Source organism: Varroa jacobsoni, unplaced genomic scaffold (assembly GCF_002532875.2).
Source record: "Varroa jacobsoni isolate VJ856 unplaced genomic scaffold, vjacob_1.0 scaffold_130, whole genome shotgun sequence".
In the NCBI taxonomy this organism is placed as follows: Eukaryota; Metazoa; Arthropoda; class Arachnida; order Mesostigmata; family Varroidae; genus Varroa; species Varroa jacobsoni.
The window spans coordinates 104,553-118,799 of NW_019213032.1; the positions used below are offsets into that span (position 1 = coordinate 104,553).

At 40.5% G+C, this 14,247-nt stretch overlaps 1 protein-coding gene across 2 annotated transcripts in view; it reads left to right on the forward strand.

The window, feature by feature from the left end:
• Nucleotides 1–14,247, forward strand: part of LOC111267974 (uncharacterized) — a 100,070-nt gene that overhangs the window by 65,605 nt on the left and 20,218 nt on the right. For both annotated transcript variants that reach the window (XM_022846624.2, XM_022846619.2), the window contains 7 exons: nucleotides 311–454; nucleotides 824–892; nucleotides 2,640–2,783; nucleotides 6,635–6,775; nucleotides 8,833–8,898; nucleotides 12,216–12,359; nucleotides 14,064–14,135. In XM_022846624.2, coding sequence (XP_022702359.1) covers nucleotides 311–454; nucleotides 824–892; nucleotides 2,640–2,783; nucleotides 6,635–6,775; nucleotides 8,833–8,898; nucleotides 12,216–12,359; nucleotides 14,064–14,135 — 780 coding nt within the window. The remainder of the gene's footprint in view (nucleotides 1–310; nucleotides 455–823; nucleotides 893–2,639; nucleotides 2,784–6,634; nucleotides 6,776–8,832; nucleotides 8,899–12,215; nucleotides 12,360–14,063; nucleotides 14,136–14,247) is intronic.

Here is a 14,247-nt window from a genome sequence, read left to right on the forward strand (position 1 = left end):
AGGCCTATATCTTTATTAATCTGACAAATTATAGTATGCATGTTGTACATCTGAACATATCCTGCGGGGCTTTTGCTTTACCTATAAAACCATATATAACGAATTTCTGACTACAAGAATGCTTGGCTGATACGATCAGAAACAAAGAGAAGAGCAATTTCGAAATTTAATCAATATACTATACACAATAGCATTAGCGGCCAATTGAAACCATAGACTTTGTCAGATTAAAGTAAAATTAGGAAGCTCAATATACTAGGCAAGTTTATCGCCAAATAAACCCAAGACAAATATCTCATATGGCTTGCAGGTCTTTTGCGGATAATTTAATCGGTGAGGTGACCGAGCTCGCGTTGGATCAACTTTATAAACTTGAGAATCTCGTCCTCAAACGAAACCGGATCTCGACTATACATGAACGCGCGTTCGAAACGCTTGCATCACTTAAATTCTTGTAAGTAACTTCTGTAATGAGTCACAGTTCATGCACAAATCTGACATATGTGACTGTTTAAGCACAGACGAACATACATTCGCGAAAGATGTAAAAAATACTATACCAAAAAAAGCCCACTTTTTGTATAATTTGCAGTTAGTGATTTTTTACTCGACATTTACTATTTGATCGCTCGGAGTATCGAATTCTTCGCAAAATATTTCCTTTATCGGAAGAAATACGCGTTCGTTGAAGACAACAATTTCCTTTTTTTTATAGATGAGCGTTAATGTAAAGGCAGGGTGAGTATAATCGGCCTATTAGTGTGCATGTATGATGGCTTTGAAACTCTGCATGACACGTTTGTGTTTTTGGTTTCCGTTCCAGAGATCTCAGTCACAACTTCCTTACAGCGGTGCCGAACGCGTTACTACCGCTCAAGCAGATTCGGGAGATGTACGTATATCAAAACTAGGACCGACATTTATTCAGCATAATAGTATGCCTCTATTTTACCATCTGCTTTTAATACGATACTTTTCCAATGCAGGCAACCATTCGTAACCGACGTATCCTTGGTCTGTCAACACGTTGTGGTATCTAGAGGGCAGGCGGTTAAGGCAAGCAACTCTATTATTCTTTGCCACCGCAGACTCGAGACATGGGCATTTCGTTCACTTCCTCATAGCCTCCCTACTACCCCAAATGGACTTGTCATTTTCGCCTTCGTTGCCGGTCAAGTTTACCTCCTAAGGGTGGGCGAAAATCCAATTTGCTAAAAGGCTCATGGTAGAAAAGCGTGGTCTTTGCTCGAAATGCTGTATCGCGCGTTGTTCTTCTCGCTGCCCCAAGTGTCGTTGCTGTTTCAGTGGTTGGTCAGATAGCCCTTGTTATGATTTGGTTGGGGGCCAGGTCCCAGATGTCAGCCTAAGCCCAAAAATTCAACAAGTGTTATTGGCTTGCACGCATTATGATTGTTTTATATATTTATATCTTATATATCTCTGCCCTCTTATTCGCTTTAGCGGCAAAGCGTACAGGGCGAAGGCTATATCCTCAAAAGGCTAATTTCCTCCTGACCACTCTCCCGTTAAATCCAATAGAGACTTTTAATATTGTTATCGTTGTTACCGATGTTGGTTGTGCTGCTATGGGGAAATGGGATGGACGAACACGGACGAGGGGGGAACTTTTGTGTGTCTGCGGATTTACGATGAACCCCTCTACGCTACGTCCAGCGCGGTTTAGTGTCACATTATGCTCGCAGCCATTATTCGTACTAGTGGCGGCAACGGTACATCAGCGTTTTCCTGTTCGGTGCGTGACTCAAGTGATGAACTGCCAAGGAGGGTTGGTTAAAGGCCGGGAAGTGTATGTATATAAGTATCGCGTACCTGACTCCAACGAGGCCAAATGATACGTGCCTGCAGAGGAAGCCTGAAATGATCACATCGAATGATTTCGATATGATGTAGAGTAACAAGAATATGTTTTGCAGTCGCACAAATGTCGCTAGCCTAAATTCCGAACAAATACTGACGAGGGAAATGAAATCTAGCAATCAGGATTATAACGTAGTTAAGTACAGCATACAGCATGTACATGCAGATCTATTTCTTATGGTTAGTCGAAAATGTAAGATTACGGTTGTCTTTAGGTAATTCTAATAATAATAACAATAACCTGTAATAGGTACATTTTTGACGTTTTCGACACAGTATCCTATCGTAGCGTCGGGCTGAATAGTAGCGAGTTCATTCTCATACAATGTACATACAAATTGTAAGCGCTCTCCTTTATCCCTATTCAGCATCACAACCCATAAAGGCTAATGAACCCAGGTCGAACTGAACCGCCCAAATAGCACAGGATCCTGTTGAAAGATTATTAAAAAATGTTAACGGCCCCCATAAGCCAGTGCAGGATATGCACTTAGAGGGTTTATGTTGTAGATCTCAATTAGGATCGTAATGATAATACTGAAATAATGCCTGGGATACAAGTGCGAACCTTTCTCGACAATCTCCTCTTCTTCACTCCACTTACATTTAATGATCACGGCTTGGCCTTCATTCACTGTAGTTTTTCGTGTATCCTACTCATAGGCTCAGGGAGGGGCTGGTTTGTGGTTGAAATAGCATAACGTTCAGTTATCGAGGGGTCACTATCCTAAATGTTCGTATGCTGATTGGCCTGCTTTCAGCCTACTTTCGGATAACGAGATATCATACATTGGCGAGCGAGCATTTGCCTCATTCGGTCAACTTAACATGCTGGAACTCGCTAATAACCCGCTACATTCGTTTCATCACAACGCATTTGCTGGAGCAGCGAAGCTTAAGCGACTGTAAGTGATTTCAGTTATTTCCAATTGAGCTGAATAAGCTTTTAGAGACATTTGCAAAACCGGCAATTTAATTAAAATAACGTAACAATGTAAAAGCTCGTCCATATGTACTTCGTAATAATTAATTATAGGAACAAACGGCCTGCGTAGCCACAATATAAGGTTGATGATTCGTCATGAGGTGTTGTTACAGAGGTATGGCTGTTGACAAGAGCACGCTAACAGGCGGTATATCGGTTTCATTACAGGGAGAAATCGAGTGAACTTTTGCGCAAGATTTTTTTATTATTAGTATTCTTCTGTTGTTATATAGTCCGGCAATCGAATATCAAGACTGTCAGTAGACATTAAGAAACCTGCTTTTTTTTTTTTTTTTAGTTTCATTCAATTTATTCAAAGAGCTACTTATGAGAGCTTATACTTTAGAGACCCATTTCCGTACCATTTTCTACGATTCATTCCGTGAACGTTTTTTACACGTTTTTCTTTTAAAGATTGAAATATCTCAGCTTTTGTAGCGTAGAAGACAATGCAAAAATGATAACTAATGATAATGAGCTATAACGCACCTCAGTATCTAGCTTGGATGCTTTATGTGAATGAATGGAAAAGAATCATCCCGCGTTTATGTTAAGTAATTCAATATTTATACTCTAAGCTGTCTCCAGTTGTGTTACGGTTCATAACAAAAAAAAAAAAAAAGGCAGGAGTCAGTGTCAAACAATATATTCATTAAAACTAGTCAATTTTTAACATAGATATTCATATGCTTCTTCTGCATAAAATGAACCTCGGTATTAATTGTCCCGGACTGCCAACTTTTTATTAACGTTTTCTTATACGCTGTTTAAGTAGACTTTTAAGTAAGAAAAGCTCTAAGAGAAATGTACCAGAATGTTACAGCTCAATCAGCCGCTCTCCTGGAACTATTTAGATAGCTTTCACCCTTTATATCCTGGGCTTGTACCGAGTGAAGCTGTTTGTTTGTACATATTGTATCTTTGGACAAATCTTATGCGCGAACAGCACATAGAGAGGCTTTGAAAAATGTTTAGGCAACTAGCCAAGTGCCTATAACTCTCTTGAAGGCCAAGAAAACACTTAGTGGTGCGTTGCCTTTGTCCAAAAATTAAAGTGGCATAATCGAACTTCGATGTCTGTACTTGACAAATTCAAACAGGATGATCAGGTTCAGTATTAGAAAAAGCCAATTAATTAATTATTTCGAAGTTAAGCAAATGGGTGCGGCTGTCGAGGTGCTAACAATGAAAAAAAAGCAGGTATCTTCGCTACGGCATCACATCCATATCTGTGAACTCGTAACCTGTTACGCCATTCACTTAAACGCCTGACCCCACTCATTATCACAAGTAAATAGAGATCGCTAGAAATACGATGCCTAAATACATTTTCCATTGCGGGGACCATTTGAGACTGCTGTCGACTGAATACGCAAAATAGGATAATGATCCATTGATAATCAAAGAGAAAACATTACTAGAATCATGTTTTATATCTTCGGATGGCGTAGAGACATTACCCCGGTGCAATTTTGGCTAGCTCGTTTGCAGAGCGGGATCGCTTCATCGGTGACGCGCTCTATGCACCGCATCAGCCCATTTCTGATATGGGTTCAGTCGATGCTGAGAGATGAAGGGATTTTCCGTAGAAAAATTTCGTTGCTTTTTTAATCCATTTGGTGCGATAGTGGCGTCACAACAGTGCGCAAAAGGTGCCGATTCTCACGCATAAAGCAACATCTGCATGCGAGCAGCGACGGTCATAACTAAACATAACAAACACGGCAGAACACTGAAGTAAGCCCACTATGACACACGTCTAGTTGAATTGACAGAGGATGGGGGGCCAGCCCGTGAGCTAAAAACCCGTATACGGAATTTCGAGGTTTTCAGTTCCCATTTAACTGAGGACATGCGAGTTAACGTGTTTAGATCTACATATTTAGCCATATTAGGCAATAATAATAGAAAAAAAATCTAGCAGCTCATATATCACTTGATTCATAATTATTTGAAGCTCTATAGGGCTCTCTAAAAATTGGTCTTCAAAAATACGATCGTTATGGTAAAATTTTTTGTCAAGAAGAGGTTCAACGTTATATTATACGTGTGCAGCGATCCACATAGAAAAAAGTCGACATCGAAGGCAAAAGGCCATCCAGTATTTGATACTCGTTATGGCTATCCCGTATAATTTAGTGTCGATAAATGTTCACCCCTGAAGTCCATCTGACGACGTAGAGGGGGTTTATTCGGGGCTATTTTCGCGAACAGTATGATCGAAAAGTATAACACAATGGCTAAATGATTACCTCTCTGATAACCTCTCGAATATTACACAATGTTCTACTGGCTAAAGGCTAATATAGGTTAGTGTTACTGACGGAAGGTTTTCCAACTCTAGCTGTGGATTCAGGCTGCAGGTTTGACAATCATTACTTGGCTGTTTTACCTGAAAATTGAGCATTCATTTAGTCAAGAACAGGTTTGATTTGTCGTGTTAAGTGTCGGTCTGGCTTTCTCAGCCCAGAAACTTTATAGCTTAAGTTACTGCCACACAACAATATATCGACAGCGAAGCAGTTAGAACGTATTTACGGTTATGGGTATTACGTTCGTCTAGGTAAAAGCAATAATAGATTGAAAACTCCAGCATTTAGTAAATCAAAATATGATACTACAGAATGACGAAGCTATAAACGAAAGACGTCCTAGAAACAGATGGCATTGTACAGAGAGATATAGTTTCGTTTTTATTGATGCCACTAACCAGGGTTCTTTGTACGGAAATGCTTCCGCCCCTGTGTGTTGTTCCACTTCCATGTTAAATATTATAATGGTATTCGTGATGGACAATAACAAATAGCCAAATAGATCACAATTCTTGGATGTTTCAGGCCTCATCTTCTGACGGACAGTAGTCTCGTCCTTACGTAATGGCCTCCTGTATATTTCATAGCAAAGTCAGTTGAGAGGATTATTCATATGAATGTTTATTAAAAACATGTTTCATAATAATAGGCATAAATATAATATCTAGAGCTAGGCTAGATTGAAAGTTGAGAGCAGTAGTAATTATCTAGTTCAGATAAGAGTTCGTTCTTGGTATATCGTCTCTATGCTAGATAAGTGATAATCCGTTCAAGGTTCTTAATATGCTAGAAAAAAAAACATATTTAAGCAAAAATTAACGTATTTTTTTAGGATAACTTGTTGAACATCTGCATCCTCGTATTGGTGCAGTATTTGTTTGAAAAAACAACACATATACCAATATGGCACTTGCACGATGCACGATTACATGAACTATTTATCAATTGTCGAAGAGCTAGCGTGCGCCGATTCATTCAGAGATTGTTCAGTTTTATCATACCACGTCGCTACGGCCATATATATATATATACATATACCTTACGTCTAATAAATTCACCGAACGGATGTTATTTACAGAAAAACACATACGTCAAAGCTACTCTTGTGAAAGCTATATTAAAGAAAATATTCATATATAAGTGTTAAAATAGGCGAAACTGGGACGTTTTCCAAAGCTCGAGAATACAGGCCGTTTGCAAAAATAGCCAAAAATGTTAGTATATATTTTTTCGCTAGGAACTCCTTGGAAGCATATCATTGCCATTTCCTAGAACATCAGCTAGATATCTATAAGGCTTCCAATTGATGCAGGTCCGCTAACGTGCATGTATGAGTTCCGGCAAACTTTTTCTTGCTAGCAAAGGTACTAAGCGCAATGCTACTTTGTTCAAGATCGGGCCATACCTCCGTACATCACTATATGCATAACTAAGTTCATGTGGACCTCTTCCATTACAGGATGCTGAAACAGGTTATCAACCTGGAACTGTTTCCTAACTTGACGGGATCCCACGCCCTCGAGCAGTTGCGGCTGAGTCGAGCAAAAATTCATCAGCTGCCGCATAATATCTGCCAGCTTCTACCAAAGCTCAAGATCCTGTAAGCATTGCCAATGAGAACATACATATCTATAGAACAGTTCGGACGTACTAAAAAAAAGGATTATGAATAGCTGAAAATGCTTCCTGGGGTCGATGAGTTACGAGTTTTAGCTGCAAAGTTTGGCTGTATTCATGGATCGTAGCGCGTCCTATCGACTAGTCACAACCTTCAACCACGTCAGATCACTGATGAGTTATGAAAGAGTTTTAATCAGCCAAGTAGGTTCTAGTTAAGGATTAGTCTGACAGATAGAAAATTGACATCTAGATGCGCCCTAAAAGGTTCACATCTAAGCTGTAAAACAGCTAGGTCTGTTTGGATATTGATCCACCTGGTCTCTTTCTCTTCATATATATATTCAGCAAGACATGCGACATAATGAATTACAACCCTCTAGAATTTTTACAAGCATAATAGTTTTTAGTTTCAAGCAAAAACTTATTTATTTATAGACCCTAACCTAAGGTGTAAGAGCCTAGAGAACTTTGAGAGGCAATTTCAGCGTTGTGTCAAGATTTAACCAGTTCTCTCCATTAAGGAAGGACTTTGAGAAAAGAGTAATCTGTGGAAGTAATATTTGGTGAGTATGATAAATGATAGAAATTCTCCAACTTTTTGCCACTTTAGTTTTTTGCAGCGTGAGGCGGAATCTCTTCTTGCAGTTTCTTTCAATAATATTCGGTGTTGCGCCTTGTCTATTCCAATTGGTCGGTGTACGTCAGCTGTAATAGATGAGCCAGTGCATACCCAACGCTTTACCAGGCCCCAAATAGACACAACAACTATCGCAGCTATACGTTTCATTATGATGATCATGCGATTCCCGTTTGACCATTTTTTTACCTTATTATTATTATTATTACTTAATTTACTCACTTAGCGAAAGTGAACTAGTTAGTCTATTTTACATGCACTAAACCTGAATCCAAATGCATGTAAATAGGGAGGGCTTCAGTTACTGATCTAAAGAGTTCATTGACGATTTTCATATGAGAGATTATTTTTTGGCCTCGAAGCATTCCTACGAAAATGTGCCAAACTAACCTCTCCACTGCTTCCGGTAGGTAATTCTCCATCGTATGCAAGAATTACACGGTCTGTCTCTGCCGTTGTGCTTTCAAGATGGAACTTACATTCGTAAATCGTTCGAATTTCTTAAGCTTCGATGCCTGTTGCAGTTCGCTAAAGAAACCTGAGTGACTCTATTGAAGTCAAGGGCCTCAAATTCTCGAGGATACAAATGCGTTTCAGAAGGAGAATAAAAAATATTGCGAGATGTCGCAACTTAGAACCATCTTTAAATTCCAATATGGCTGATATATAGATAGGAATATTCAAAGAGTCACTGTATATACTTTGTGTGTCCAAAGCACGCTGAAAATAAATTTGCCGAGATATCCACGAGATCCAGTGCAATATGTGAGCTTCGTGCTAACAATTGGTGCTACACTATAGACGACGCATGATAAGTAAGTTTTCTATTTTTAGGCCATTAATTGCGAGCGTGCAAATTTATTGAAGTAGATATCTACTGAGAACTGTTACCCCAGGAAGTCTGGAGTCTCTAGATACCCTAGGCCTAGACATCTAAAATTGTCCAAACATTTACTCGTAGCCAGTGGATAAAGGAATTATCAGTCGAACGCTTTTTCTACATATACATTGCAATGGCATGTAAATTTGTCTAACTTTTTTTGCAAATATTTAAACGTAGGTCTCTCATATTCGAACTTACAGTCTTATTATTATTATTTTTATTACTAGATGAACAAATTGATTGAAGATCCGACGAATTAAGTACAACTGTCCTTGATCCGGCTTCAGTGTATCAGTATACCAGGTATAATGGGGCACTATTTCTATTCTGCAAATTTAATCGAGCACAAGACCGGCGCCGTTTTACCGTACAACATCGACCAGTACACACCAGCCAATGTAATCCGGTACTCGCCAAAATCTACCTAGATTAAAACAAGCCGAGTGGCAATTTTCTCCAGTACGACATATATATGAAGCCACTAATGTATGTACTTCATTTCTTGTTTTGATTTCAGATACCTGATGTCTAACAATCTAAATACAATACCTAATCTGGACGGTTGTCGAGAACTGCTCATTTTGTAAGTACTCCGAGTTAAATTTTCTAACAAACAGTGATGTTGATCTTAAACGAAGAGAGATAGATTCAACGCAAACGTACGTATAGAGAAGCAAAAACGCTTAACGAAATCAGAAGTAGTTGAGACAGCAAAACGTAACACCCAGAACTTAATCCCATGGGCGTTTAACACCTTTGCTAATCTTTGCAATATAGCAGATGTGCTTTCTTCCACCTTTCCGTGACAATTCGATAAAACCTTGAAGCGGTTGTTTTACAAGCGTTAAAAAACATTGTCTGACTCTCACTGTCTGACAGACGGGGTAAAATATATATATAGTCGCGCGCTTGGCGGGTGAAAGTATTCGGCGGACGAAAGCGCGCTCGAGACAGCATTTGCAGACTACAGACGTGATGTTTGAGAGCCAAAAGATGGTGATCTATGCCAAGCTAGCCAAGATGAAGCCAGAGGAGACTCTGGCGGATGTCTAAAGTTATTCTGACGTGCAGTATTACGATAAACGAATAGCCAGAGTACATGCTCAGGTGATTATCAATAGCCCGTTTAGACGCGCATCCTGATTCACTCAAGATAACCTGTGCCGTAGACATTTGTGTATGAATTAAAAAAAAAAAAAAAAAACTGTTTTTTAGACATATCTTTCTGCTGCTCCACTGTTTGATGCCTACGTATCGACGATTGCGCTCTACCTAATTTTTTTTTTTACCTACCATATTATGGAGTAAGCTCAGTAAGTGATCAAAGATCAAAAAGGTGTGGCTATTGATGGAGGCTTCGAAAAAAGCAGGACGCAGCACCAACAGAGAAGAAGGGATCTAGACATGGCACGCACAGGAACGTACCGCTGGAGAGCACCATGACTTGCCAATACCGCACAGCTTTTTCTGACACGCCTACTGCTATAACGGTCTGTGGCGAAGTGTCTGTCAAACGGCAGCTATCGGCTGAGAGGTTCTATTTGATTGGAGCATGCTGCCTCGACATCATACGGGAAAGCCCAATATTGGACAGCGTATGATCGAGTGGAACTGCACCGCCCAAATGACGATCATACGAGACTAAGACTCAAGTCAACACTAGGCGCTTCCACCCTTTCGAAGCTAACCACGAGTGTACTAGTCAGGCACTAAGCTAATTCGTTATACAACTAAGCGCGTCATAGGTTTCATCGTTCGCCGATCGCGTCCTTGCCTGAACTATCACTAGTACTGGAAGGAATGCTAACTAGGCCATGGAGGATGAACGCATCGTGAGAGGACGAACCATCTCGTATATGGTCGGTGCCACATCTATGTATGGATGGTTGTCTAGCCCCAAACGCCTTGAGGAGGCTTGACGAAGAAGGGAAATACAACAGAGAATACGGGCAAAGAACGAACGCCGGCGACCGCTTTTACTGCCTGTTACAATCGCAGTGATGCCCGAGCGATTAATGTGTAGCAGGTTTTGTTGGCACCCCAGCGATACTTGAAACGCATTCTTTTCGGTAGCTGGCGTTCTACGGGCTTCACAAGATATTCCCCGTTACCCAGCTGTGTGCACCACCGGACAACCCACAAAACCCATCCGTACCGTCAGCCGTCCGTACGGAACTTAATGGGATACATGCACACTGTAGTAACAAGTCTCCGTACAAGACGGTCCCCTGCCTACCTGTTCTGGTTCGCATACTGCGTTGCAGTACCCTTGCACTAGGCCTAGCCAACTGAATTGAAAGATGGTATTAGATGCTAGAAGCTATCCTCGCACACTCTTTTGTTAGTCCGATCTCCTCAAACACCCCCAAACACTGCTTGGAACGCTTCTTACGGCTTTCTTTCCGTTGCTTTCTTTTAGAAGTCGAAGTCCGGGGTCGGACGGGCCGTCTAATGTCGAATGCTTTGTGTTGCAACTTTCGCTAGGAGCGCGATAGGCCAAAAATGCTGTCTATCATTTTCTTTCAATTTTTCTTAGATCGTTTCCGATATAGGGCGGGGATGCGTCGCCCACTGAGACACAGCTGACTGATCGTCATTAGTGTTGCAAGCCGCGATGGCTGTTTCCTTTCAACAAAGCGACGAATTACAACTCTCGTTGTAGCTTTGGATGAAAGCAGAGCCTGGGCGATCGGCGTAACACACGCGTAGCTTTTTCCTGTCGACCTCGTTATTGGTGCTCCTTCTTCCGGTGCGCAAAAATTATCTTGGGCATCTAGCCTGTGCCGGTTGGTGTCACAGGCAATTCAAGTTGACTCAACGAGAACGGGGACGAAGAGTTCCCAGGGACAGGTCACTAACCGCGTCAGTCGCTGGGCAGTCTTTCATTCCCGTCAACGAGATCAACATACAGCTTCTGTGTACATTTACCAGCATAAATACACATGGTACCTAAATCTATGGATCCGCACAGATAATTATTTACAGCCAGTGCAAACATATAAATATAATAAGTGGGTGAGAAGTAGGTTTGTGTACAATGGTGTGGGTCTATGTGAAGTATCCGTTTGGTAAAGAAAACCTTTCGATGACTTCGATGCATAGATACGACAATAAACATGATCACGGAGTAGCAGAGTAGGCTAGTGCAAGAGTTCGTAGCAGAACGGGGACAGAAAGGCATTAAGTGAATGATTAACTCCAGTTTTTAGCTATGGCAATCATCATAGATAAGCGAGGGTGCCAACCCATATTGAGTATGGTGCGCCATGGATCTCCTGGAAATACCAGCGGCCATTTGCTATTGCTATGATCCCCTGTATTGCTTGTTCAATACGTTCCAGACGTTTTATTGTCAGATCGCTTTGGCTACATAGCGACGTTTGTATCAGAATCAGATAATTCTCAGTCATTTTTGTACCTTTGCAGTCTTGCAGAGAGCGTTCTATCACATATGAACTATAGAAGTTGGCCGTTTAGACATATACAAGCATACTTGTATCACATTAGTCTTGTTCTGAAGAAGGTAACCATGCGTTTCAAAAGAATAGGTACGATTTAAGATTGCTCGTACGTTTACAATAACGTGAGAATGGTTCTTTGTTATCGATGTTTTTTCGTTTTATTCGATTGAATGAACTATTGAGGATTATTGAGTTGCCAAGGTCAGATTGACCTAGCGGCTATCATTTTCCATTTTAGTCCAAATTCAACCTTCCAAAGTATTGCTTCAATGAACGAACTCACTAGCTAGCTCATCCACCTTCACATATTTTAGTCTAAACAAATAGGAATGATTGCCGAAGGCTCTGTAACAAAGTAACGGCAATACTCTTAGCAGACTTAGAATAAGCTTGTATCGATAACGTCATTGTGTTATATTTCATGTAACTTCGCGATCAGAGATCTGACATACAACAAGATTGACCTGATACCGCCAGGATCCTTCTCCACCCTTGAGAATCTTCGAGACCTCAATCTCGGCAATAACCTGATCTCCGAAATAGAGCGCGATGCTTTTATTGGACTACGAAGGCTGCAAGTTTTGTGAGTATCGCAAAGTCGCTAACAGTACAAATAATCAAATTAATTTATTATGACATATATTGGACATTATGAAAAGGGCTGGCCTGGTGATAGGCTATGTATGTAGTCGCTATGATCAATACAGCCACGTTAACTTCACTCTAATGAATAAACCGAGCACGCATTTCGAATTAAGTTATGCGTTAACTACGGGTTTTCTCGTCTTACGTCAAGTCGAGTCGAGCTTTCTAAAACTGTATTTTAATACGCCGCGTTCGTAGCTTTTGATGTGACCCGCCTCTGCGAGGTGTATCTTTAGCGCCGTATGTTAACGCAGTAGGAAGAGCTGAGGAATCCGTTTGAAAAGATCTAGTGTCCTCTACTTCTTCAATCCTTTAAGCTAATTTTATTCCACAGATTACCTTAACGAGTTTCCCTTATTAGTAATTTGCCTTTACTAAGAAGTAAACAAACGTGACTTCGCCTATTTTCCTATAATACCCATTTAGAGGAAAGGAACCAGTGGCCGTGATACGAAACGTTAATTCGAATTAAATTGACTACAATAGCCTGGGCTTCTGTCGAGACCTTAATCTTCTAGCAAATATAACGTGTAAGAGTTAAATCCTTATCAAACATCTCTTAGCCTCTGGTTGAAGAAGTAGATCGTTAGAAAGGAAGCAGTATTGATTGTTGAAGTCTTAAACACCCGTATCTACGGGACGCCGTAAGCCGTTTTTTTTTTCTCTGGTCATTATCTATGCAGACTATTACGCTGACCAAAAATGACCTGCTTATCCGCAGAAACGTATACACACAGTAATGTAAACAGCACTAAACAACAAACCGCGGGATATAAACTAGTAACGACTACAGAATTATAATTGGCAATTGAACTGAGATTGGGTTTATACGACAGCTGGGTTTGTTGGCTGTACGACGAGCCAAATCTTATCCTAGCGTATTCATGCTATAGCAGCTATGATACCCATGATTCATGGTCTGTTGGTCACGTGACACGAAAAGACCAACGAAATAAACGGACGAGCGCACTGCCAGCTAGTGCCGGCTCGTCCCAACGTATAATAATACATAACTCAGCTTATATCCGCTGCTATACATGGCTTATGTACAAGTACATTAGACAAGATTTATTGGAAACTCTGTTGAATAGCAAGTTTTAATAACGAATAAATGCCTCTATATCACTGGTATTTTTTTATGGCAAGGATCGAGAAGTCGTGAAACTCTTCTACCACCAAATCGGTTGAATGAAAAAATCGTTGAAAGGCAACGTTCGGGCATACAGCGGAATACATGTACAAATAAACACACTGTCGAATGTAGATAATTATCATGGAAATTATTAATGGAAAATCAATGGAGCTCCTATGCATCACAAAGTCCTACACGTTATACTTATATATATATATATATATAAGTTGCGCGTAAGTATGTGTGTCCGTCGCTATTTAGTATGAGTAAATTGTGATTCACCCACGTACCTTATACGCTACGCGACATATACTGCGCCCAAGGCATGGCGGATGCACACCATTCCAGATGAATGCCATTCACAGCAGGTGTATACTTATGTTTCGGACTTCTGACAAAATGAAGAAGCTGTGGTAGACCTCTATTCCTTCAGAAACGGTATCATCATGGAAACTGCTCTAAATAATACATCTGCTGTCATGCCTGTTATTATCTCATTTTTCATTCCAGAGCAATGGAACGCAATAGGATCCGTTACATCCATCCCGAAGCCTTCCGGCCGCTGACGACAATCGAAGATCTGTAAGCGTCTCTTTCTTTGCATTCATTATGTGCGCACATAGTTTATACTAATATAAACGTATATTTATCTAGTGCAGTACTAAGCTCGGTTTCAGACATAAAGCTCAGTAAT